This window comes from Scardinius erythrophthalmus, assembly GCF_964197995.2.
Source record: "Scardinius erythrophthalmus genome assembly, chromosome: 9".
Taxonomy (NCBI): domain Eukaryota; kingdom Metazoa; phylum Chordata; class Actinopteri; order Cypriniformes; family Leuciscidae; genus Scardinius; species Scardinius erythrophthalmus.
Window position 1 is genome coordinate 20,295,344 of NC_138229.1, and position 23,337 is coordinate 20,318,680.

A 23,337-nucleotide genomic window follows, 5' to 3' on the forward strand; every position below is an offset into this window, starting at 1 on the left:
GTAGCTGGCGGAAGAGGAGGTCGCCCAGCCCAGTGTCTCTTCGCCTGGAATAGAGAAGCCGAGGAGAAGACGCGAAAACGGTGGGAAGACAAAGCTGCTACAATGGCCGCGAAATCTGACGGGGTGCTAAAGATGAAAAAGAGCGATGTAGCATTTACGCCTTTGCAGAATTCGGATCACTCGGGTTCGGTTCAAGGGCTCGCTCCGGGATCGCAGCCGGATTCTGGAACCGGAGAGGCGGACTTCGTTAACGGCGAGTCGCGGTGCTGTGGCTCAAATTCGACATGTCTCCGCCTCAGCAGGGAGCAGCAGAAATACACGGTCTGGGACTGCCTGTGGATCCTCGCCGCAGTGACGGTGTATTTCGCGGATGTGGGCACTGATGTTTGGCTTTCTGTCGACTATTACCTCCGCCGCGACTACTGGTGGTTCGGGCTTACGCTGTTTTTTGTGGTGCTCGGCTCGTTCTCAGTGCAGGTCTTCAGTTTCCGATGGTTCGTGCATGATTTTAGCACCGAGGAGAGCTCCGGCGGCGGCGCGGCGAGCTGCTCTCACATGGATGGGAAGCTGCTCAGCTGCTCCGCTTCGCACGGAGACGTTGGAGCCCACCCGTCTACGCCTCAAAGACAGGCGTCCACGGCGAGCAAGAGCAACACCACAAGCAACAGCAGCAACAGTGCTACTGCAGCCCGGAATAGTAAGACACGCACAGCATCCTGTTCCCTCTGTATCTGGCTGTTGCAGTCCGTCATTCACATCTTACAGCTCGGACAAATCTGGAGGTAAGCTATTATTTTCAGTGGCACTTGTGATTTGAAGAGCTGAGGTCGCGTTTTTATTGCTTTCCTCTTAAAAATGCATCACGTATTTTGTTTAGAGCAGCGTGGTTGAATGACACACTCCAAGCATGTTCTTGAGTTTGGACTGGTTGACACGTTAAGGCCTACACACACACACACACACATTGTGTAGGCTGGAGAGCTAATTTATCATCCTGTTTTCACTGTAAAACTCATGCTCATATTCATGGTGGATCATAAAATGCTTGGCATCTATCTTGCAACAGAGCAAGGAAAGTAAGCACTTGTAGTGTTTTATTTTTAGGTGACCTGACTTACACAATGAAAAAAGATTTCTGGATTGAAACGAGCTCGAATGGCTGAAGAGTTCATGAGAATAGTGTAGACGTTCATTGACTCATTCCTTTCAAATCCATTATTAATGTAATTGAGAATAAACCTCATGGAGAACTAAATGCTATTAGTGGGTTATTGATTGCCTTGTATGAAAAGTAGTTGCAAATATTTCCCTGGTGGCATCTTACGGTGCATGAGGTTATTGGCTCACCCATGAAGTTGCATTCTCTTTGCAGGTCAATACATTCATTTGCCCATAGTTGTACTCAATGCTTACATCAGTGACAGAGCTAATGAACGGGATCACAGAAACCTATTCAGTTTCACAGCGTCAGCCCATCAGGGTCTTCGAAGGCTGAATGAGTTCTGATCAGCATGTTCAATAGAGTGATATTCCATGTACTCAAGTCTTTGACCCTGAGGGTTGTATGTGGATGCTGTCCAAACAGCAAAGGATGTGGAATTGCTAAATTGGAATGAGGCCATCAAAGCTATTGTCTAATTTATAATAGTGATTGCAAAGATGAGGTACGTTGTGATCAGCCTTAAAGACACCATTATGAAATCACACGCCGCTGTCATTACTTACAGATGAGGTATTTTCAGAGTAGAATGGATGCAATCTGCTGTCTTACAGCTGGTTTGGTTTGGGCTCCCATATTTGTGTCCAGTCAGCTCTGAGTTTAAAGAATGTTGTTCGGCGGGAGTCGCTATTTGCTAATTAATTAAAAGCTAGTAGTGGGAAAGCTGAATGGAATGAAAAAAACCTTGGCGGGTTATTTTTCTTTTTCTTTTTTTGTGTCATCCTGTTGGTGTCACATTGTTTAGGCTTCTCTCAGAGGGGGAGGATTGTTGAGACATGCGCTGCACGTGGCACTGTGCAAAGGTTCACCAGTCTGGGGACATCTCACAAAGAAAAGCAATTTAAAAAAAGCTCGCTTCACTAATAAAGTTCTTGATAATCAACAAAGGAAATGTGTCAGGCTAAGTGATAGAATTGGAGATTGATTGTGCAAGGTGAAGGTCTAGGCTACATTTAGTTGTCACATATTGATGTAGCCTATATAATATATAATTATGTATTCCCATAGTAGTGTGCAGGAAAAACCCTGTAGGATTGAGAAACCTCTAAACCTCTAACTGTTGTATTGCATAAAAGTATTTTTTTACAAGCACTTACATATGACCTTTAATTCAAAGGAATACACATGCATAAAGAGATTTTAGGTTGACATGATAGATTTTTCAACCATTGTTGCTGAATCATGCCATCCTGTATATCTGAGCTGTTTGACACAGGTTTTTTTCATTGTGGTGCTGCGAAATTAACATTTGAATGTATTGTGAACATGCATTTTTGAGTCTCCACATCACTAAAGCATGGTTATCTGACCGTGCTGAGAAATCTCTACCGATTCACGTTTTTCTCTCTGAGCTCAAAATCATTCGGCACCCATGGTGGAAAAGCACTTTTATACAAAGTCGGACTATTTATTATGCATAAATTTATAGGTTTTTTTTTTTTAATGCTTAAAAGTACAAAACTTACGTAAAAAAGTTTTTATTAACAATAGATTTAATGTCAATTAAAATACTCAACAAGTGAAATATTTTCATTTTTGAACAGAAGTTAGCTATTCTGTTACTTGGCCAGTATTAAAGACTCTGTGTGGTTAATGCACTTTGCTTTGAAAATATTTTTAATTTTTATTGTTTTGAGACTTTAATTTTGTAATTTGCATTTTTTTTTCTCATACATTCTAGACTCTAGAATTTCTTGTTAAGCTGCTAGACTTGTTTTTCCATGGACTAAAATCATGTCTTGAATCCTTGTCTTACATACAGCACTTAAGTAAAGACTAAAATTATCTGAAGGAAGATGCTTAGGCATTTCTGAAGCATGGCAACCTGGCACAGTAACTCTTTATAGGGTTATATACGTAACCCTAAAACGGCTTCTGTCTCTCCATTAAAAATCCAGGGAACCAAAACTTAAAAGATCCAAAAAGGTTATAAAGGTGCCGTAAAATTAAACCATATGAATCAAGCGGAATAAATTCTTAGTCTTGTGAAGAGATATGATGCTTAATATGATGAACAGATTTAATTTAGGCTTTTATTCATATATAAACAAGCATCAGAAACAATTCTGTGTGCTGGGCTAAATGCGCTTGTTGTATGTGCGTACATATGATGGTATTTTTATCACTTCAGAACTCGTGAAGAGCTTGAAATGTGTGAAGAAGTCAAAGCAGCACCAGGAATTCCTCTGTTACACACACAAACGAAGATCTGTACCGAACTGTGATGGGCAACGTATGTCCTATGACGAGAAAAAACTGGTATGCTTTTAGCATTCTGTCCTTTTTAGAGTCATATCTTGTGACATCACATCCTGTTTTTGTTTCGTAAGATGTCTTTGGTCCGTATTGCGTTCATATTTCACTCTTCGCTCTAGAGTTTGTTTGGAAGCAGACCGAGACCCACCTTTTCAGGGCTCTCGCCCCACTTGGTGCACACCAGGGTTCAGATGGCAGCGTTCACACCAAGTCTGGATTAAACTGCTCGAATTCTTATCCATGGAATGCACCACTTCGGGTATTTTGCCAGTGTTGTGCCGAATTCTGACACCTGCCAAATTATTACCTCCCTAGTATTGGTAGGTTTAGGATTAGTTGTGGGGAAGGGGTTAGGGTTAGGCAATCAGGTACTGATTCAACGAGGGGGGTAATAATTTGGCAGGGAATCGAAATTCGGCACAACACCGGTATCGGCACGGGTAAATTGAAATCCAGGATTTTTTAAAATCCAGCACTCGAATATAATCAAGAAATTGTGACAGCCCTAATATGCTTAATATGGATTTGTTTTGTCACCTTTTATAATTTTTTTGATCTTTTACGTTTTTGTTAGCCTACCTGAACTTTCAATGGAGGGACAGAAACCTCTCCGGTTTCATTAAAGATATCTTAATTTGTGTTTTGAAGATTAACAAAAGTCTTATGAGTTTGGAATGACATGAGGTTGAGTAAATGATGGTAACATTTCAATTTTTGGGTGAACTAACCCTTAGGGTGCTTTCATACTTGGTTTGATTACCTGCTCCGAACCCGAGTTCAATTGCTCCCCCCTCCCCCTGCCCCCGCTGGACTGTGTTAACTCGTATTATATTATTTGGGTCCAAACCGCGGTGTGTTTGCATCATTAAAGCAGCAGCTATTTACCCCGTTGCTTGGTAACGACAGCGCAGGAGAAGGCAGAAAAATGCGTAGCGTTGCTCACCTCCCTTTTATATTTTTGTTTTTGAATCATTGGTTTTGTTTCCAAAGCTTCAGTATAACTGCACTTGTGTCTATCTGCTGCGAATGTACTTTTAAATGCTCTGAAGAGTGCTGAAGGCCGACAGATGCCGACCAGCTGTGTGAATTGGCCTTTAGTAGACAAACTAAAGTCAGGAGATATGAATTCCATCTTAAGACCACTGCATATTTATGAAATTCATATCCACACATAAACCACTGTCTTATTCCTTTCAAATGTCTTACAAGTTAATTATTTTTAATTGCAGGTAATTAATTAAGCCCCTTATCATTTTGAAAGCCATTCTGTTTATGTGTTTCTGCATGTGAAGTCTTGCTGATTGTGGTCTACATAATTGCACTGCAAATGAGCAGCATGCACCAAACCACTGTGTGCTTGCCATTTGTTATTGACTACATGCTGTGTATATGCATGTATATGGGTCTGAATAAAGTATGAAGCATTTATGGTCACACAGTAGGAGTCTACTTGGCACTGGGGTTATTAACGTCCCATGCTTTTCCCCTCCATGATGACCATATACTCGTCTGGTAAAGAACATGGGTGCAGGTCACATAGACACTGCACTTCATTGCAGTCGCTCAGCTAATATTTTATTGATGGTAGTATTGATGTAATACAGAAAGTAACCAAAGATGGATAATACCCAGCTAACAGGGAACATGCTCAGCTAACATTCTGGCAAGGGTTTCCTAAAGTTGTGAACAAACATTCTTCCAGTAACATTAATAGAACATTTGTTCAAAGTTTTCTGGTCTTTAATAATGTTTTACATTTACATTTTACATTTAGTCATTTAGCAGACGCTTTTGTCCAAAGCCACTTACAATTTAGGGCTAAGTTAAGCGAGTCATCGTGAAAAGGTAAAAACAACGCAAGAAGTGCTCAAAATACAAAGTTCAGGCATTGTTCACAGTAGCATAAGCCCGACAAGGGAGAATTAAAGGACTCTATTTTTTTTATGAGGTTAAGTGCTCACGGAAGAGATGAGTTTTCAGTTGTCTTTTGAATGTTGCCGGGGATTCTGCATTCCGGATGAGGGTTGGGAGAGCATTCCACCAGCATGGAACCGTGAATGAGAATGTTCTGGAAAGTGATTTTGTGGCTCTCCGTGGTGGAACCATGAGCCGTCGCTCATTGATCAATCGTAGGCTTCTGGTAGGGATGTAGACTCGTAGGAGCGAGTGAAAGTAGAAGGGAGCTGACCCTGTGATAGATCTGTAAGCAAGCGTCAATGCCTTGATCTTGACGCGAGCAGCGAGTGGTAGCCAGTGCAGAGAGATGAACAGAGGAGTGACGTGGGCCCTTTTTGGCTCGTTGAAGACAAGACAAGCTGCGGCGTTCTGGAACATTTGCAGAGGTTTAGTTGCACATGATAAAAGTCCAGCCAGAATAACATTGCAGTAATCAAGCCTAGATATGACCAGGGCCTGGACGAGAACAATAATGTTCTCAAAACAGTATTTATGGAGTGTGTTTTTTTCTGAAATGTTTTAGCTAGACGTTCATCTAACATTTTTTTTTTTTTTTTAAATGTTACTACTTGTTTCAGAAAGCATTCAGAAGTAACATTCCTATAATGTTTGGAGAATGATAAAACGGAATCAATGTTTCCTTAATGTTCTCATAACCAAGAAATAAAACACTTTAAAGCATTTTAAAAACTGGGCATTTTAAACGTTTAGAGAACATTTCAGAAATAATGTGTTCATAACATAATGGGAACATTAGCAAAACATTCTTAAGCCCCTTTCACACAGAGATTCCGGAAAATACACGGATAAAGTGACCCGCGATTTGACCCGGGTTCGTTTGATTTTGGTTCATTCACACTGCCAGTGATTTTCCGGAATCAGAGAGTGCGTTCACACACAAACCGTAAAAATCCCGTAAAGACACGTGACATTGATGTGACTTAATGTCTCATTAGCGTCTTTGCTTATGAGCTGCGATTTCTCTTGAGAGAAACCACGCTTGTACATTTTTTTTTCTCTGATTCGATCATAAACTTGCGCATTACGTACCATTTCACAGCTGGCGAACGATCCCGGCTTCAGCGTCATCACTACGACACGGCATTATTATGGCTTTTGTTCACACAGCGCGCGTTCCGGGACTGAACACCGCAATGTTACTAGGTACCCAACCCGGCATCAATCCCGGTTCGTCTTTGCGTTCACACAGAAGGCATTCTGGCAATTTCCCCGCAATTTGCCGGGATCATTGCGCTGTGTGAAAGGGGCTTTAGTTATCTGGGTAACTGCTTGTGTTATGAAGCCAAGGTGTAAAATGGGGTCCTTATATCAACTGTAAAGAGGCTCCTTTCGAAGCATCAGTTCTCCAGTGAAGCCTAATTTTACCATATTAGGTATGGTAAAAGCCTAAATTACCATAATTAAGTTAAACATGGAGATTTATGCCAATGAGTGTGATTTTATGTATAGCAATGCAAACAAATGGCACAGCTGAACCAGGCCATTGCTATTTAGTTCTATGTCACCCATCCTCCCACCCACACTGTCTGCCACATCTCACTGAGAGAGAGAGTACAGGCAACATGTAGCCTATAATTTAGAAGCAAGGTGGCAGGTATTGGCACGGAGGAACATGCATTAGACCAGTCCAGAATTTACACTTAAGGGTCGAATTAATGAGCCATTACGCTTAAGCATGCAGAACACTGTGCCTAATTTCATAAGTTCTCATTTAAATCTGGTCTTATTTTAAGCCGAGATCCTCTGTGAAGTGTGTTCTCTGAGAGATGTCAACACACCAGTTAGGCGAGTATTAAAGGGATAGTTCACTTTGAAATTAATTTTTGATATGTTTTAGCTTACCTCAAGGGCATCCAAGATGTAGGTGTCTTTGTTTCCGCAGTAGTTTCAATTTTGATATTTTTAGGTCAAACCGTTCTTGTCTGTCAGTCATATAATGCAGGTCGATGGTCACTGTATCAAAACACAAGCACAGAGTCCAAATTAAAACAATTCCCCATCGTCCAAATTAAACAATTCCCCATCGCAAGTACACATTGACGGCCTAAGACACGAAACGAGCGGTTTGTGTGAGAAAACGAACAGTATTTATATCGTTGTTATCTCTTGAAAACAGCACACGTCTAAATGATCTGACGGCGCGGGCGGTATAGATGTATATACATAGATGTCGCCTTGGCTACGCAGTTCATTGGAACGAAACCGTAGCCAAGCGACATCTAGTGTATATATCTATACCCGCCCGCGAGCGGGTATAGATGTATACACTAGATGTCGCCTTTGCTACTACAGTTCATTGGAACGAAACCGTAGCCAAGGCGACATCTATGTATACACTATACCCGCCCGCGCCGTCAGATCATTTGGACGTGTGCTGTGTTACAAGAGGTAAAAACGATATAAATACTGTTCGTTTTCTCACACAAACCGCTCGTTTCGTGTCTTAGGCCGTCAATGTGTACTTGCGATGGGGAATTGTTTAATTTGGACGATGGGGAATTGTTTTAATTTGGACTCTGTGCTTGTGTTTTGATACAGTGACCATCGACCTGCATTATATGACTGACAGACAAGAACGGTTTGACCTAAAAATATCCAAATTGAAACTACTGCGGAAAAAAAGACACCTACATCTTGGATGCCCTTGAGGTAAGCTAAAACATACCAAAATTTATTTTCAAAGTGAACTATCCCTTTAATAATCAGATGTTTTTAATCACATTGCACTTGTCATGAATTACACTTAAAGAAACAGTAAATCAAAATGGAGGGGATATAATAGCACTCATGTCAAACTCAAACACTCAAAACAAAATACGACGAACTAAAGCAAACATAAAAAGCACAAAAAACAGTCTAGTTTGTAGTAGTAGGAACCTACAAGGCAAACATATACTTATCTTTATTGATCGAACCAAGCTTGAGGAGATAAAAGCTTATTATCACTTTTAGTATCACAAAATAAAAAGAAACTTGCAGTATAAAAGTTAAAGCCTCTTTAAGAACAAAGATTACTCCAGGCTGTCTTGAAGCAGCTCTCACATTAGAGGTAAGTGAGATCAGATCTGTGTATAGCTGCTTACAGCTGGGCTATGAACTTCTTGTGAGAATCTAATTTTCATTGAACTGTAAAACACATCTAACAATACAAACATTTTAACAAAGCTCAATTTTATGCCAGTAACAGGAATTCCACTGAGAAACGGGATAATAGAGAATGTGAGGGGGTCATTTCATTCCATCAGCATCAGAGACACCAAACAGCTTAGCAGTTGGTGGTCATATTTTAAGGTTTTAGAGGAGTATGTTGAGACATTATCCAGCAGATAGGCTTTTTGTTGTGGGACAAGATTTAACAAAACCAAACGTGGATAAATAAAGCACATTAGTTTAAGCACATTAGTATTTTCACCCCCCAATTTTTTTTAAGCCAGTTATTAATATCATTAGCTGTAGTGTGTCAGTAGGAAATAGTTTACATTCTCAAACATTCCTTTTTCCATTAATTGTAATAATACGGTGATATTTTTGCATGCACTAGAAGTCTGACAACAGTATGATCCACACAGAGATCTGATCTCCCCATCATCGAGTCTGTCTGTGATTACATGAAGAAACAGAAAAAACTGAGACAGACTAAATCCAGAAGAATTACAGGAACATCACCAAGATGCTTGATTGACTAAATTAAGACCCGGGAGAATAATGTTTACTATTAAAAAAAAACGTAAAAAAAAATATACATATAAGTACGATACACACACTAGTTTGGGGTCGGTTAAAGTCTCTTACCCTCTGTAAGGCTGCATTTATTTGATCAAAACTACAGTAAAATTGGGAATTATTACAATTAAAATAACGGTTTTCTATTTTTTAAAATGTATTTTATTGCTGTTATGCTATTACTGCCATTGCATACAGTGTCACATGATTCTTCTTAAATGCTGATTTGGTGGTCAAGAATCAAAATTTAAAACAGCTGTGCTGCCCAAATACTAAAACCTTGCTTTTTTTTATAGAATTTTTTGTTGAATAGAAAGTTTAAAAGAACAGCATTTATTTCAAATTTAAGAGTATATCTTTGTAAAAAAAAAATCCCTAGTTTGAATTGGCTTGATGCTTCTGTGCAAGCCTGTTGGCTATTATGTCTCCCCCTGTCACTATTGATAAACATTGATGAAATGCTACAGTTGTTGGTTGAGACATTTTAAAGTACTTTGTAGGCTCGTTTTGATATTTTTTTTTCGCCTTTGTAGAGCTGTAAAGAGAGAATCTGTGTCATCTCTCAAGATACATTCTTGCTTTTAATAATCTGAGAAGTGATGAACATTGGAGGGCCCAAATGCTCAGGCTGATGCAAGTAGAGGACAGCATATCTCAGGGTAGAATAAAATAACTGGTTTCTAATTTTTAGATAGTAAATCGTCCAAATGCATCTGCTCGGAGCGCTGGGCATGACAAGTCCCCCCCGGCAGCCATTGTTTGAGTGTGCTGGTGCTGATGACCTGTTTTCTCTGAGCTGGGTGTTTAGAGGTGGAGACATCAGGAGGCATCTCACCAGATGCAGCCCTGCAGTCCAACCTCGCCTGGCATGTCCTCTCTCACACCCACACCCCAACCGCACATTTATAATTAATGTTGAAAAATACAATTATAATTGTGAGCATGGTTAATTTAACTAACAAACAAGTTCAAAATGATTCCATCTGTAATGTATATTTGCAGGACCTGAGTTGAAGCGTTTGTGGACTGATTTTCTAGCTTTCCTCACCTTTCTCTTATCTGAGAAATGGTGACTGGTGGCTGAGGGTGTTAGACTATGTTAATGATTTGTATTTATTTTTATACATGTCATCCAACTCTATGAAAAAAAGCTCAGACTTAATCGTTTTTTCATCAGGAATTGCCATTTGTATTGTGGTAAGGTTGAGTCATTTGGATATGAAGTCTGATATTGCATATATATATATCCCCCTTTTGATTCCTCTAGGTATGCTGTATGATCCAGATTAGATGATAATTGGTCCTCATCATGTGCCTGCAATTTAAACCACCTCTACATGCTTAGGCTTTTATGCCCTCCGTTGTGTTTTAATGCTTATTGACTTGTTTAATTTTGTATTGAATACACTGTTCGTCCCTGATTATTTATGTGGGTGGTAAAGAATTATTGCTGATTGCTAGAATTTTTTTATAAGCTGTGAAATTGCTACACATTCAGACAGAAATGGCAGAGAATGGCACTCTTGAACTGTACTTTTATGAAGGATGTACAGTAGATGACCTCTGTTGAACCCTATAATAATGAAAAAAGCTGTTTGGGGCTCAACACCAGGATGTTAACAGCCTTTGCTTCACTCGAAGCTGAAAATAAGTGAGAAGGTGGAAATGGAGCCCCCTTCAGCAGCCAAAGTCAATAAAGAACAGCTCTGTGCCCTATCATATCCAGATCCTTTGGGATTCGACTTCAGGATGGGTTTCTCTGAAAAATTAGCTTGTGGACGGTGATCAGATGAAGATTAAGATGCTGATAGAAAGTTAAATATTACTCAGTTAACCAATTTGCTTCTCATCGCCTCATTTTTGTCAGGTTACCTGTTGACTCAGCAAAAAGGAACAGTAAACAATGTGTGGGGTGCCGTCACCGTGTTGTGACCAAGACAGCACACCACACACTAAGGTTGCATTTACACTGCAAGTCTTAATGTACAGATCCGATCTTTTGACCATATCAGATTTTTTTGGCCCGCCTGTTTACATTCACTTTAGACAGGCATCCGATATCTGTTAAGCCTACGTTAATTCCCGCCCTAAATCATTGTCAGTGATCGCTTTACTTAGCATGCTTTACTCTGACCGAACGGAAATATACAGGAAAATAACGCAAATTTCTTTATCGACAGCTAGTTAGATCTAGAATTCTGAAGTGAAATAAAGTAGCGCTGTAAGATTACATTTTGAATGAATAGAGATAGGGAGAGAGAGACAGAAAGATAGAGGCCTAATAGTGAAGCTTGTTGGTTTAATTTGCAGCAAAGTTATCACCTCATTTTGAGAAATATAATGTAGCTTTAAGTAGTGACGCTGTTTTATTTATAAAACTCATGGGTTATAGATTAAAAAACAGCTCCTGAATGTTTCTGTGTGTATAAAGTTCCCACCTCAATAAAAAAGCTGCAAGCGCATACAGGCACATCTGATTCATAATACGGCTATAAAAAACAAACGTGTCGCCCTCACCTTGTGGTGGCTTGAAATTCAAGGGGGAATCGTATAGCCTACGTATTTAGACGTATGTCGGATGTTAAAATATCGGATATGTATCTGGCTCAGATCGGAAAAATCGGATCTTGTGCGGATGTTTTTGCTCACACGTGCAACAAATTCCAATCTGTCTCATCTGACTCCAATCTGTGAGTACAAAATGTTTTGTGCCGGTGTAAACGCAGCCTAACAGATTCCATTCACAAACAACCAGAGTCCTGACTGTGAACATGTGAAATGGCAAAATCTCTCATGGTCAAGCGTGACTTTAGAGTAAACAAATGTTTAATTACGATAATAATAGTGTTTGGACTGCTTTACAGAAAATTTGCAGGGAAAAAAGAAAATGGTTTGGATGAAGTCTTGTTATGCTTCCGTCTTCCATCAGCTCGCTTTCTGATTGGGTGTTCTTTCATTCCATGTGACAATCTACAGAGTGACAGTCTAAGCTACGTCATTGCTTACAGGTTGAATGATTCTGATTGGCTAAGAAATTGATAAACATAGTAATGTTCCACACATATACAGATAGACAGAAGCATATCTCCATAGATTATGCCGCTGACATTCGGACTCTGAAGTTAGGCACGTCGTGACCTTCCAGGTCGGGGATTTGGGTTGCTGGGTGCCAGCATGTCCCGAACAACAACTCAGTCAATCTCCAACAATGCCAGTGGTTCCTTAACCTGTAACCAAGAAGACTAACAAACACACCGACACACATCTTTTCCAAGGTTGGATTTGGCCAGGCTCTAACTATAAACAGGAGTCTCATCTCAAAACATCAAGATAACAAGTTCTTTCTCTCAGGATAGGACACTTTAGTCTAAATGGAAAATATAGGCTTTAACAAAGAAATGGTCCCTTAAACTATTGGCTTCAATGACCCCTATGTGTTTTAACATGTTGAAGACCTTTCTCAAACACAAAACCAGTCCCTATTTCATTTCTGGAAGCCGGGATAATTAGGCAAGCACTGTTACTGCATTCAGATATCAAATACAGACATTAAAGAATACATGAAAAGAACATTTCAGTAATTCAGTAACTTCTATAACAAAGTAAAATCTCCAGAGAAGTCATTCAACTCATTTGATATTTAGAAGCAAAAATATTGATTAATACCTTGATTATAATCACTCATTACATATACATTGAAGCAGCAGTGGATTCCAATCCGCTCCCTTCAGTAAATATATTCAACATGTTGGACATTTACGATTAAAGATCGGTGTGTCGGGACCAGTGCCGCTTCTAGCCATTTTGGTGCCCTAAGCATAATTCCTTTATGATGCCCCCCACCCCGACCCCGAGAAAAAAAACGTTTGTTTTTGCCAGTTTAACTTTTTATTACCAAACATATGACCCAATACCAATAACACAATAGCAGTATCACAGTATAAATACAGGGTTCTCAAGTCTCACGCATTGGCCGTGAGACACACGCAATTCAACCAGTTCACACGCTCACACACCACACCGTGTATTTCTCACGCTGAAAAAGCAATGCCAACCAAATTGTCCTGCAAGGTTTATAACGTTGTGTGCGAGGCGCAGGCACACAAAGTTTCCTGCCGCCAGCACGTATCTCACGGCCAGATTGCATTCGTAACTAGGCAACATAGATGCGCGAACACACGGAAGTTGATGGAACATTCTCGGCCACTGTACGTTCTTTACTAGGTAACCAACAACATCGCGCGAACACCCGGTGTAATGCATTGGTCAAAAAAAAAAAGTCAGTGTTAGTTTTTTTCTTTTTCTGACAGACCAGCCCATGAAACACGTAGATCAGCGGCCCATTGGTTCTTTTCTTGATTGACGCCGGGCTGGCTCAATCACAACTTTAAACGAGTGAGCGAGCGTGCAGCAGTGTCAGTGTGTATCTGTCAAAATAGTCAGCGAGATGGAGAAGAAACGCAAGGAATGTGCAGAGAAATAGCGTGAAACAATAGAAACAGGCCCTTAAAGCAGACACTGTAAAATGTGTCAAAATATACAGTATGTTTTCTGACCTTCATCAGCTCCTGTTGCAGATGATGATAGTGAGGAGGACCAGGAGAGAGATGAGAAAGTGTAGAGCCTGCGGTATGCCAATGCAGCTTATAGCTTGTTTTTTGGATTCATCACTGTGGAGTATAGTTCAACTGTATTAATAAATGTCAAATTTTTACTTATTTCATCTGTTAACTCTCACTTGTTCCTATACTCACTCATTACATGGCATTAGTGGTTTTAAGGAATAGGAGTATGCATATATTTAAGGGCGTGCAAAGATGGGTGGTGTTTATGATCATATAGTGGGCCAGTCTGGGCCAAAATGCCCGGGCCGATTTTTTGTCCCAGTCCAGCCCTGCTCTTGTGTACACACACAAACACACACCTTAATACTCTAATATGTAATTTATCACAATGTCCCACCACACAATAAATCATTATACCATTTCGACTAGACACATTCAAAATGCAAAAAGATTTGTTTTTCCAAACTGTTTGGAGCAATTTGTTATATTTTTGTATATTTGTCATTTTGAAATATAACATTAAATAGTATATCTGATGTGATGAATTGCTCTGTCATTTATCAGATTTACCAATTGTTTTAATTTCAATTTGTTCTGGTTAATTATGAACAATGGGTAAAATTGGGGGGGTGGGGACAGGTGGGGGCGGGGCTCCGTTAACCGCATGTGATCTCACTCCAAGCTTTTGATAAAACTTGAGAACCCAGAGGCACGTTCAAGTTCAAAACGGCGCGCAACGTTTTACTACGGTTTCCGGGTTGAACATCATGTTTCCTGGAAACGGCGTGCACCGGTGTGCAACGGGGTTTGAGATACGTTTTCTCTTGTTTGGTGGGTGTGTCAGAACTGCAGTCCAATCAGCAGCAACATGTATATAAAGCACGCGGTATTAAAGTGATCTCGCACAATGGGTTCAAGGAAAGTCATTTACAAATGTGTTCGATGCAGCTCGGTATACGCAACAACTGAGGATATTAGAAGACATGTTTATCGTAAGTTTTATTGTAAACATATAGGATATCAACATAATGATGTAGTTGTTTATATTTTTAGCTTCACTGCAAGTGTACGACATTTGGTAGGCTATAGAAATAAACAATGGTAATTAAGTGCTTTTCCTAAAAATGAGAAAGAAAATACAGGGTATTAAAACAGTATGAACCACAAATAAAGTCAGTATGTGAGGCTAAATAGATGTTTTAGTCTGAATTAGGTAAGATGTGTGCTTCCATTTCAGTTTCAGCAATCCCTTCACTCGATTGGGATGTTCTCTTTTGTTCTGGGTGGCAAGTGCAGTAATCGTAACATCGGGCATATTTTGTAGTATTAAACACATATTTATACCGACTTCATCAGACTGCGAAAATTCTTCACAAAGAACACAAAGAATGGCCTTCTCAGCTGCCATAGTTGCAACTCTTGCGTCATCAGAACAGTGTGTTCAACGCATCACTGTTTCTGTTTAAAAAACGTTGTGCAACGTCTTGTCGGGGCTGAACGCAGCCCTGGTATCAACTTAAGAACACTAAAAAGAGAAAGTAAAATCTTCACAGCTTTGCTGACTTTGTAAACATATGTAGAATAGCCAACACACACTACACATTTGCAAACTTTTCTTCAGTAAACAGAATAGCAAAATAAAATAAAAACTATCAAAATAATCCAGACATGTTTTTCCCAAATTCAATGTCACTTTGAATAAATTACATTTATTAGACAAAATATTCAAACAAAGAATCTCATACGGGAAAAAATTATAAACATTTAAAACTGAAAGCATGGCAGCCAAAGAGTTCTCCCCCTTTATTACTTATTCATCAACTATTTGATAAATCTAATCTAATCTAATAAAAAAGCATAATAGAATGAGGTGCAATAATGCACACAATTAAACAGTACTGTTTGCTTTATATCATTCATAATGACATTTTATATTTTTTATATATTTAACAGGAATTGTTAGCCTACCATGTGCACTGCACTGACTGCTAACGTTAACTGTTACTGAGAAAGTATTAACCACCGTCACGTCAAAATAAACCATAAACTACTGCTCAATATCTAAAGAAAGATAGTAGCCTAAAGAAAGTAACAGCTAGCTGGTGTCAGTTATTTGTAAAAAAGGTAGTGTTTAACAGTAAAATCTCAATTTAGCTTGCACCCAAGTTATAAGTTATTATAATAACATAGTTTGCTAACATTAACGTCAGCAAGTTCGAGGCGCGTTAGCAGCAGCACATTTCCCTTATTTAAAGCCACAGTATAGAATTTTTCTCCACTAGGGGTCGCTAACCTCTTTACAATAACAAAGGCGTAGTTTGATGACGCAACATTTGCTAAGAATTATGGATGTTGTCGTCAACGTCAAGCCGACCGATCTAATAATGATTATGGATGACTGAATACATCGATGTTTTTATCATGACTGTGATATGAAGCAGTTCAGGATTGCTAAGAGACAGCAATCGGCTCCACACGCGACGCGAGCTCCCGCGGATATAAAAGGAATATGGACATTTCATTCTACCGAACTACACGCAAGTGCAGAATTACTACTCACAGGTCAGTTTATTAGACAAATTAAACTTGTGAGGTAACACAGCGCTGTTTCACTTGGTCTAACATTACACTAGCACACTAAACTGCATTTCAATGTGTTGAAATTTATGTGTTAGTTTGTCTGTTTGAGACTAGCAGTAAACTAGATCAACATTAGAATAACATACAGATCAGATTCTAACATTTTATCATTGTTGAACTATGTAAAATTGATTAGTTTTATGTAAATGTGCTCACCTGTTTAATTAAGTACATGTAGGAGCGGTCGAAGTCTCGGACGTGGAGCTCTCGTTTATATACTGTCTATGGGAGCTCTCAAAGTCTGCTTGCCATGGTCCATAATGTTTGAACGAAACAGCAACAGCGTGCAGATAGACATTGCGAACTCCACAGTTGTCTGCGTCTGTCGCTTTGGTTAATCAGAGGGCTCTGCTCATAGCTCTGGTTACCATGGCAGTACGAGCGGAAACCATAGGCGGAAACCAGGGACAACGCGGATATGACGCCATTGACTGCGACATAACGGAAATAAAGACACGGTCCGTGTCTTCGAATTAAAATATTAATTTCTCTGGATTTATAAGTTAATTGGAACTGTCGGGATAATTTAAATACACAACTCTAAAAAATATATAACATAGATATAGTGATTTTTTATATTTTTAAAGCAAAAAAAATACATATTGTGCCTTTAAGAATGATTAAACATGGACTTACCTGCAAGTGATGCATGGGCATCATCTCGCAGTTTCTTCTTTCTTTTCTCAGATTCTAACTCGCTGTCTTTTAGTGGCCATTTCCAAAAAAGTTGCCTACTGTCTGTCTGTCAAACTTCGTCCGCGCGAACGCGTCCTTCGCAAAGGCGCCAGCGCGAACAACCGGCACGGACCATCCAAAGCGGGGGGCGGTACTTTCTAGACTAGAGCAATTAAATTATCTTGTTCCCCCTTTTTTGTTACATATACATGGCTAAAATGTGCCTAATAATATTTCTATAGGCTAATGAAATAATATCGGCATTATAATTTTTTTTTAATTAGGCTATTTTTGGTGCCCCCTCAGCACTTGGTGCCCTACGCACAGCCCGTGATGCGCGTGGTGGGAGCGGCGGCGCTGGTCGGGACACGTTCCTCCGAGTAGATTCATTCACTCTTAACACAGCTCACACCACAGGGAAATCTGATAAGATGATCTGTAGAACCATTAAGATAATCGGGACTTTATCTAGGAATGTCGGAAGGGGAGAGCTGGGTCCAAAATCGGCCCAATTATCTTGTAGTGTGGGTGCTTTTAGATGCTCTCTAGGTGCATGTTTGCATTATAATGCTTTGTTTTGTTTGGCTGAGAGCTGGTGACAAGGGAGCGATCCTTCTAATGTCACAACTACGAGCAAGGCCCGGCGTGGGTTGCCCACCTTGGATGAATATTTAACATTGCGTGCTGTGAGAGACCTGACTGCCACCTCTTGCATTATTTACCACATTCCGGCTTGTCAGGCGGTGCGTCTCCCAAACTACCTCACTGCTTAAAGTGACCGAAAAACACTGACAATGAATCCATCTTACTGTTTAACACCATTTCATCGCCAGTATGAGTAGATATCAGAGCAGCAGCTTTGCAAGAATGACCGGAGATTCACTTGTAGGAAAGGAAATTTATAAATGACCATCCGTGTCTTTAGGTTTCCAGATGTTTCTCCTAAGAAAAGGCCCCATAATCTTGCATGTTTCCTTAGAGTTTCAGATGAGATTGCAACAGTGTGTCTCAGATTTGCCAATATTACAAAGTCTGCAATCAAAAACAGATATGTTTGTTTATAGACAAATATAGACATATCTGGGTTTTCTGTTTAAAATTAAATTTATTTCTGTGATGGCAAAGCCAATATTCCAGTCTGCAATGTCACATGATTCTTCAGAAGTCTTTCTGATATGCTGATTTCTTATCATCAATGTTGAAAACAGTTGTGCTACTTAATATTTTTGTGGAAACCATGATACATTTCCCAGAATTCTTCGATTAATTGAAAGTTCAAAAGAACAACATTCATTTGAAATAGAAACCTAACTTTATAAATGTCTTTACTGTCACTTTTGATCAATTTAATGTGTCCTTGCTGAATAAAAGTATTAATTTCTTTAAAAAACAATTTGTTCTGACCCCAAACATTTGAACAGTATAATAATCTACCATATTTGTGTATTGGGTACATTAGCACGAAATATTATAAAAATGATTAAGAACTCAAATCAAAATGAGTTTTGTGACTTTTAGTCCATGTCTGCTAGATTTGAGGTCATTTTCATGCCATTATATTGATTACATTATTTTTTTTACCTAAATTACACGTTTATTTACATTTAGAAAACCATGCTTGTCAAGCGTCGAGCTGCTGATCTCATGTGTGTCTGTGGAGACAGAAGTGGCAATAGTTTGTGTGATGCAACTGATGATCAGTCCATTGAGCAGCTGCCCAGCTCTCCATGGCCCATCACTCCTCATTTGATCTGTTTCTTGAAATCAAGTGAAAAATATCAGGACACTCACTCCATTAAGCTCTCTTCAGAGAGAGAGAGAGAGAGAGAGAGAGAGAGAGAGAGAGAGAGAGAAGGACTCTCAAGAGCAGGTACAGCTTTTTCACAGGACTGTCACAAGATACAGCAAGGATGCATTAACTTGATCAAAAGTGAAGTGACAGTAGACATTATGTTATAAAAGATTTCTATTTCAAATAAATGTTCTTTTTAACTTTTCTATTCCTCAAAAAATCCTGAAAAAAAAAAAAACACAGTTTACAAAACTATTGACAAGAAATGTTTCTTAAAGGTCCCGTTCTTCGTGATCCCATGTTTCAAACTTTAGTTAGTGTGTAATGTTGTTGTTAGAGTATAAATAATATCTGTAAAATTATAAAGCTCAAAGTTCAATGGCAAGCGAGATATTTTATTTAACAGAAGTTGACTACATCGAACGGCCCGTTTGGACTACATCCCTCTACTTCCTTCTTTAATGACGTCACTAGAACCGTTTTTTGACTAACCTCCGCCCACAGGAATGCTCCCTCAACTCTACCGAAATTCGTTTATGTACTTGCGTTAATAACTTACTGTGTTTACTCAGCTCTTACGGTGATTTTCTTAAGTAAAACTGACGCTTCATCTTTTGTGTGATGTACAATAAACTTTATTAAACTCATCAGTATATGTTTGATCATCATTCAGACAGCAGACTTGTAGGCTATTAATAAATAATGGATACATACAAGCAGATGACAAATACGTTATAATAACCGTAATTAAACTACTAAACTATACCTGTTTCATCTCTATACAGCACTCTGACTCTGTAGGCATTATTGTCCGACTCGAAATGAACACCGTTACTGAGAGTTTCTGATATTATCATCATTCCGTGAGATGAAATTGTCCTGAGAGACTGAGCGCGAGCTCATGAAGCTCCGCCCCCTGTGTCGTCCAGCAGCACCTCATTCGCATTTAAAGGGCACACAGTAAAACAGCGCGTTTTTCTGAGCCCCAAAAAATGACAATTTAAACATGCTGTAAAAAATGATCTGTTGGGTATTTTGAGCTGAAACTTCACATACACACTCTGGGGACATCAGAGACTTGTTTTACATCTTGTGAAAAGGGGCATAATACGGGACCTTTAAGCACAGAATCATCATATTAGAATGATTTCTGAATGATCATGTGACACTGAAGCCTGGAGTTATGATGCTCAAAATTCAGCTTTGCCATCACAGGAGTGAGTTAAAATGTATTAAAATAGAAAATGGTTATTTAAAAAACTGTAATAATATTTAAAAAAATAATTGGTTTCATTGTTTGTTTTATCAGATATATGCAGCCTTGGTGACATCAAATACATCAAAATCTTTTAAGTAAAATTTAAAATGTAAAGCATTTGACTGCACCAATAATGTATATTATACAGTGAGCATCAGTGAGTACAGTAAACATCATGACAAAATATGAAAATGCATTAATATGCTACTATATCCATGTGTTTATAAGGCAGGCTTAACATGCATCATTCAATTTTATACAATAAGTAACAGGAGGTCCCTGCCTCATCTCTCTCTCTCTACCAAGGGATTCTTCGCCTGAAAATAGTTCAATACACGGGTCTAAAATGCTTTAACATGTTTCAGACTGCAGTACCAGCAAAATGTTTCTCAGAGTATGATAGTATATTTAAGTATCAAAGCACAGTTTGTGTATCACACAACAGATGTAAAGCAGCAGAAAATAAAGAATAAATTTATAAAATAAATAATCTGAAGATGCAGAAAAAGAGACTGGGTGGACCTCAGACAATTACTGTTTCCATGGCAATAGACATTGACTTGATGACATGGTGCTTGCTCTCCATTACCTGCGTTAATCTGTTTTGCCAAAACAGTCTGGCTGTCTTGTTTATTTGTTTTGTCAAGAATATAAGTATGTGTCTGTATAGTGCAGAATCAGTTCTGGGAGACGGTCATCACAGTTCTAGTGATGTCGCAATCGCATACTGACTAGTAGGTACTACATTTGGTTTGAAATTTATTTTACGACCGTTAAATTAAGTATGTTTTAAATAGTATGAATATGCGTAGGATGAATGAAATTCGGATGTATAGAGCTGGTAAGTCCCACCCATCCGTAAAACCCCAAGTGGACTTCTAGGTTGAAAAATTGTCAATGCAAGTGAATGGGAGAAAAAAATTATTTTCTGGTCCCGTTTGAATTGTGCCATGAATTGAACATATGTTGTCTGTGAATTTTTTATAGAATTTTTCATGTTACGAGTTTGACAGTATATGGTATGATTCTTCGGCTAGCAGTTGTGGAAAAGACATAACGAGAAAGACTACATGTCGCCTATGTGACGTCACCCCATAAAGTTGACTTACCCGTGGTTTTCACCAACCTCAACGATTTTGTTCTCTCCCTGAAAGAAGGAGGTGAAGTGCACCCAAGCCATGTTTAGCGGGATCCGTGAGCTAGTGTCCGTGTGCGAGTGGTGGTGACGTTTCAAACGCGTCGAAAGCAGCGAGGAGTTGTAGTCCACAAAGTGCTCTCACACAAAGTCTAACCGTATCAAACTTCTACCCGCTAAATTGTAGCATTCTTTACACGAAAAAGTATATAAAAAATTCACAGACAGACAACATATGTTCACATTCATGGCAAAATTCAAACGGGACCAGAAAATAATTATTTTCTCCCATTCACTTGCATTGACGATTTTTCAACCTAGAGGTCCAGTGGGGTTAGCGGAAGGGGCGGGACTTACCAGCTCTATATCCACCATGTCATCACTGTCATGTGACATACTGCATCAGTTGCGTTGCTTTACTGTAAGTAGTAGGTCATCCGGGTACTTTCCACCTACTGTTTCCTAAATACTACTGTATATGAATTTGGACATACTACTTGGCTCAAATACTGTTTTTCACCTATGTAGGGAAGCATATTCGGACACAGGGTAGGTCACAGCAAAACAGGATGCAGAAATGTTTAACTTTTCAAATGACTCAATCCAGAAAATAAGGAAAGAAGCCGTTTTGCGTCTCTCAAATCACCCATCCTTTAATGTGCAAGGAGAAATTTCATTTGAGTCTGTTGCTCTGAAATGGAGAGCTCTTAAATATATTTCCCACACCTCTTGAATCTGCTCCACTTAAAGGATGCCTGCTGTTATAGACTAGTTGCTTGCCATATAGTTTGACTGAGCGGAGTTTCTCCCTCAAGCAGTGAAAGCACGCAGGAGTTCATCACGGCACTGATTTAACGGGTCAAAGCTCTGATTATTATGAATCCCAATACACAGAAAATCACTTTGACCCTTCTGCATATCCTTAATTGCTCTCTAGGTTTTGATTATGCTTTTACCGTCTGATATGGGTCATTTGAGATGTTGTGTCATTGGGCTGCAGGATTCAAAGAGAGGCAGAAATGCGAGTTTGCTTGTGAAATGTGATTCATTTGCAGTGTGCGATGCTCTGCGTGGGTGAACTCGAAATGAGTTCAAGAAAGCGCCCAGGCCGCTTTTATTCATTGAGTGTTCTGTCCCATGCATCTTTTCATATCCACTCACTCATGTGAGGACAGACATTTCATGTAAATATTAGAAAATGTTCATTATACAGTGTGATAGGAAATATGTGGCAATAGGAAATTAAACTTTCATGCCGAAATAATGATTCATAAATTACTTGAATAAATAACTAATTTAAAACCAATTGAAAGCAGCAAAATCCCTCCTGGTGGCTGTAAACATGAAATCTGTTAAACTGAACTGTTTATCATCATCATCATTAACAATAATAATAATTCCAATCCAATCCACAGAAAATCCATAATTGTAATTCTAATCTAATAGTAGGATTAGTATTATACACCGAATATCTGTGACCATATCAAACAGAAATTATGCGTATTGTGCATATAATGGGCTTTCCATAAAACGTGGCTGTCTATTCAGTAGAAACACACAAAAAATGAATTCAGTGATGCATGACTAGACAAAACAGCGAAAAAAGTGCTGTGGCGTTTCTTTTTGCCAAAAACTTCAACACCCATAATGCATTTTTGATCTTTTGGCACCGCTCCTCTGTTGATCCGCAAAATGCAGAAGTTGGATCTATAGTTTTAACAAAAGCCCTGAAGCTGTCACAAGTTCGCCAAATGACGCGTTACAGTATGTCAAGTCAAGTCATCTTCATTTATATAGCGCTTTTAACAATATAGATTGTTTCAAAGCAGCTTTACAGAGTTAAACATATAATTTAAGGTAACAGAGATTGTTTTGGCTTTATAGCGGTTCTTTAATAAAGTTATTTTCCAGCTAAAGTTAGCTTTGTTTGATTCACTTCTGTCGCAACGATCATTTGTTATTAAATTAGGGGCCGCTAAGACGACACCATTCTCTCTACACAGACTTTAAACGCGAACCTGTGAGAAACGCTGATGGCGTTCACATGCGCATCAAGAATTGGTTCTATAGTTATTATGTGCGTTTGAATATATTTGC

The 23,337-nt window shown here is 39.1% G+C and overlaps 1 protein-coding gene across 2 annotated transcripts in view; it reads left to right on the forward strand.

Moving 5' to 3' along the window:
• The first annotated feature begins 42 nt into the window (after nucleotides 1–42).
• xkr4 (XK related 4) overlaps nucleotides 43–23,337 on the forward strand; it is a 64,973-nt gene continuing 41,678 nt past the window's right edge. Inside the window, exon 1 of one of the 2 annotated variants that reach the window (XM_081375330.1) lies at nucleotides 43–782. In XM_081375330.1, coding sequence (XP_081231456.1) covers nucleotides 103–782 — 680 coding nt within the window. In that variant the 5' untranslated portion in view covers nucleotides 43–102. The remainder of the gene's footprint in view (nucleotides 783–23,337) is intronic. The other variant, XM_081375331.1, reaches the window with a different exon arrangement.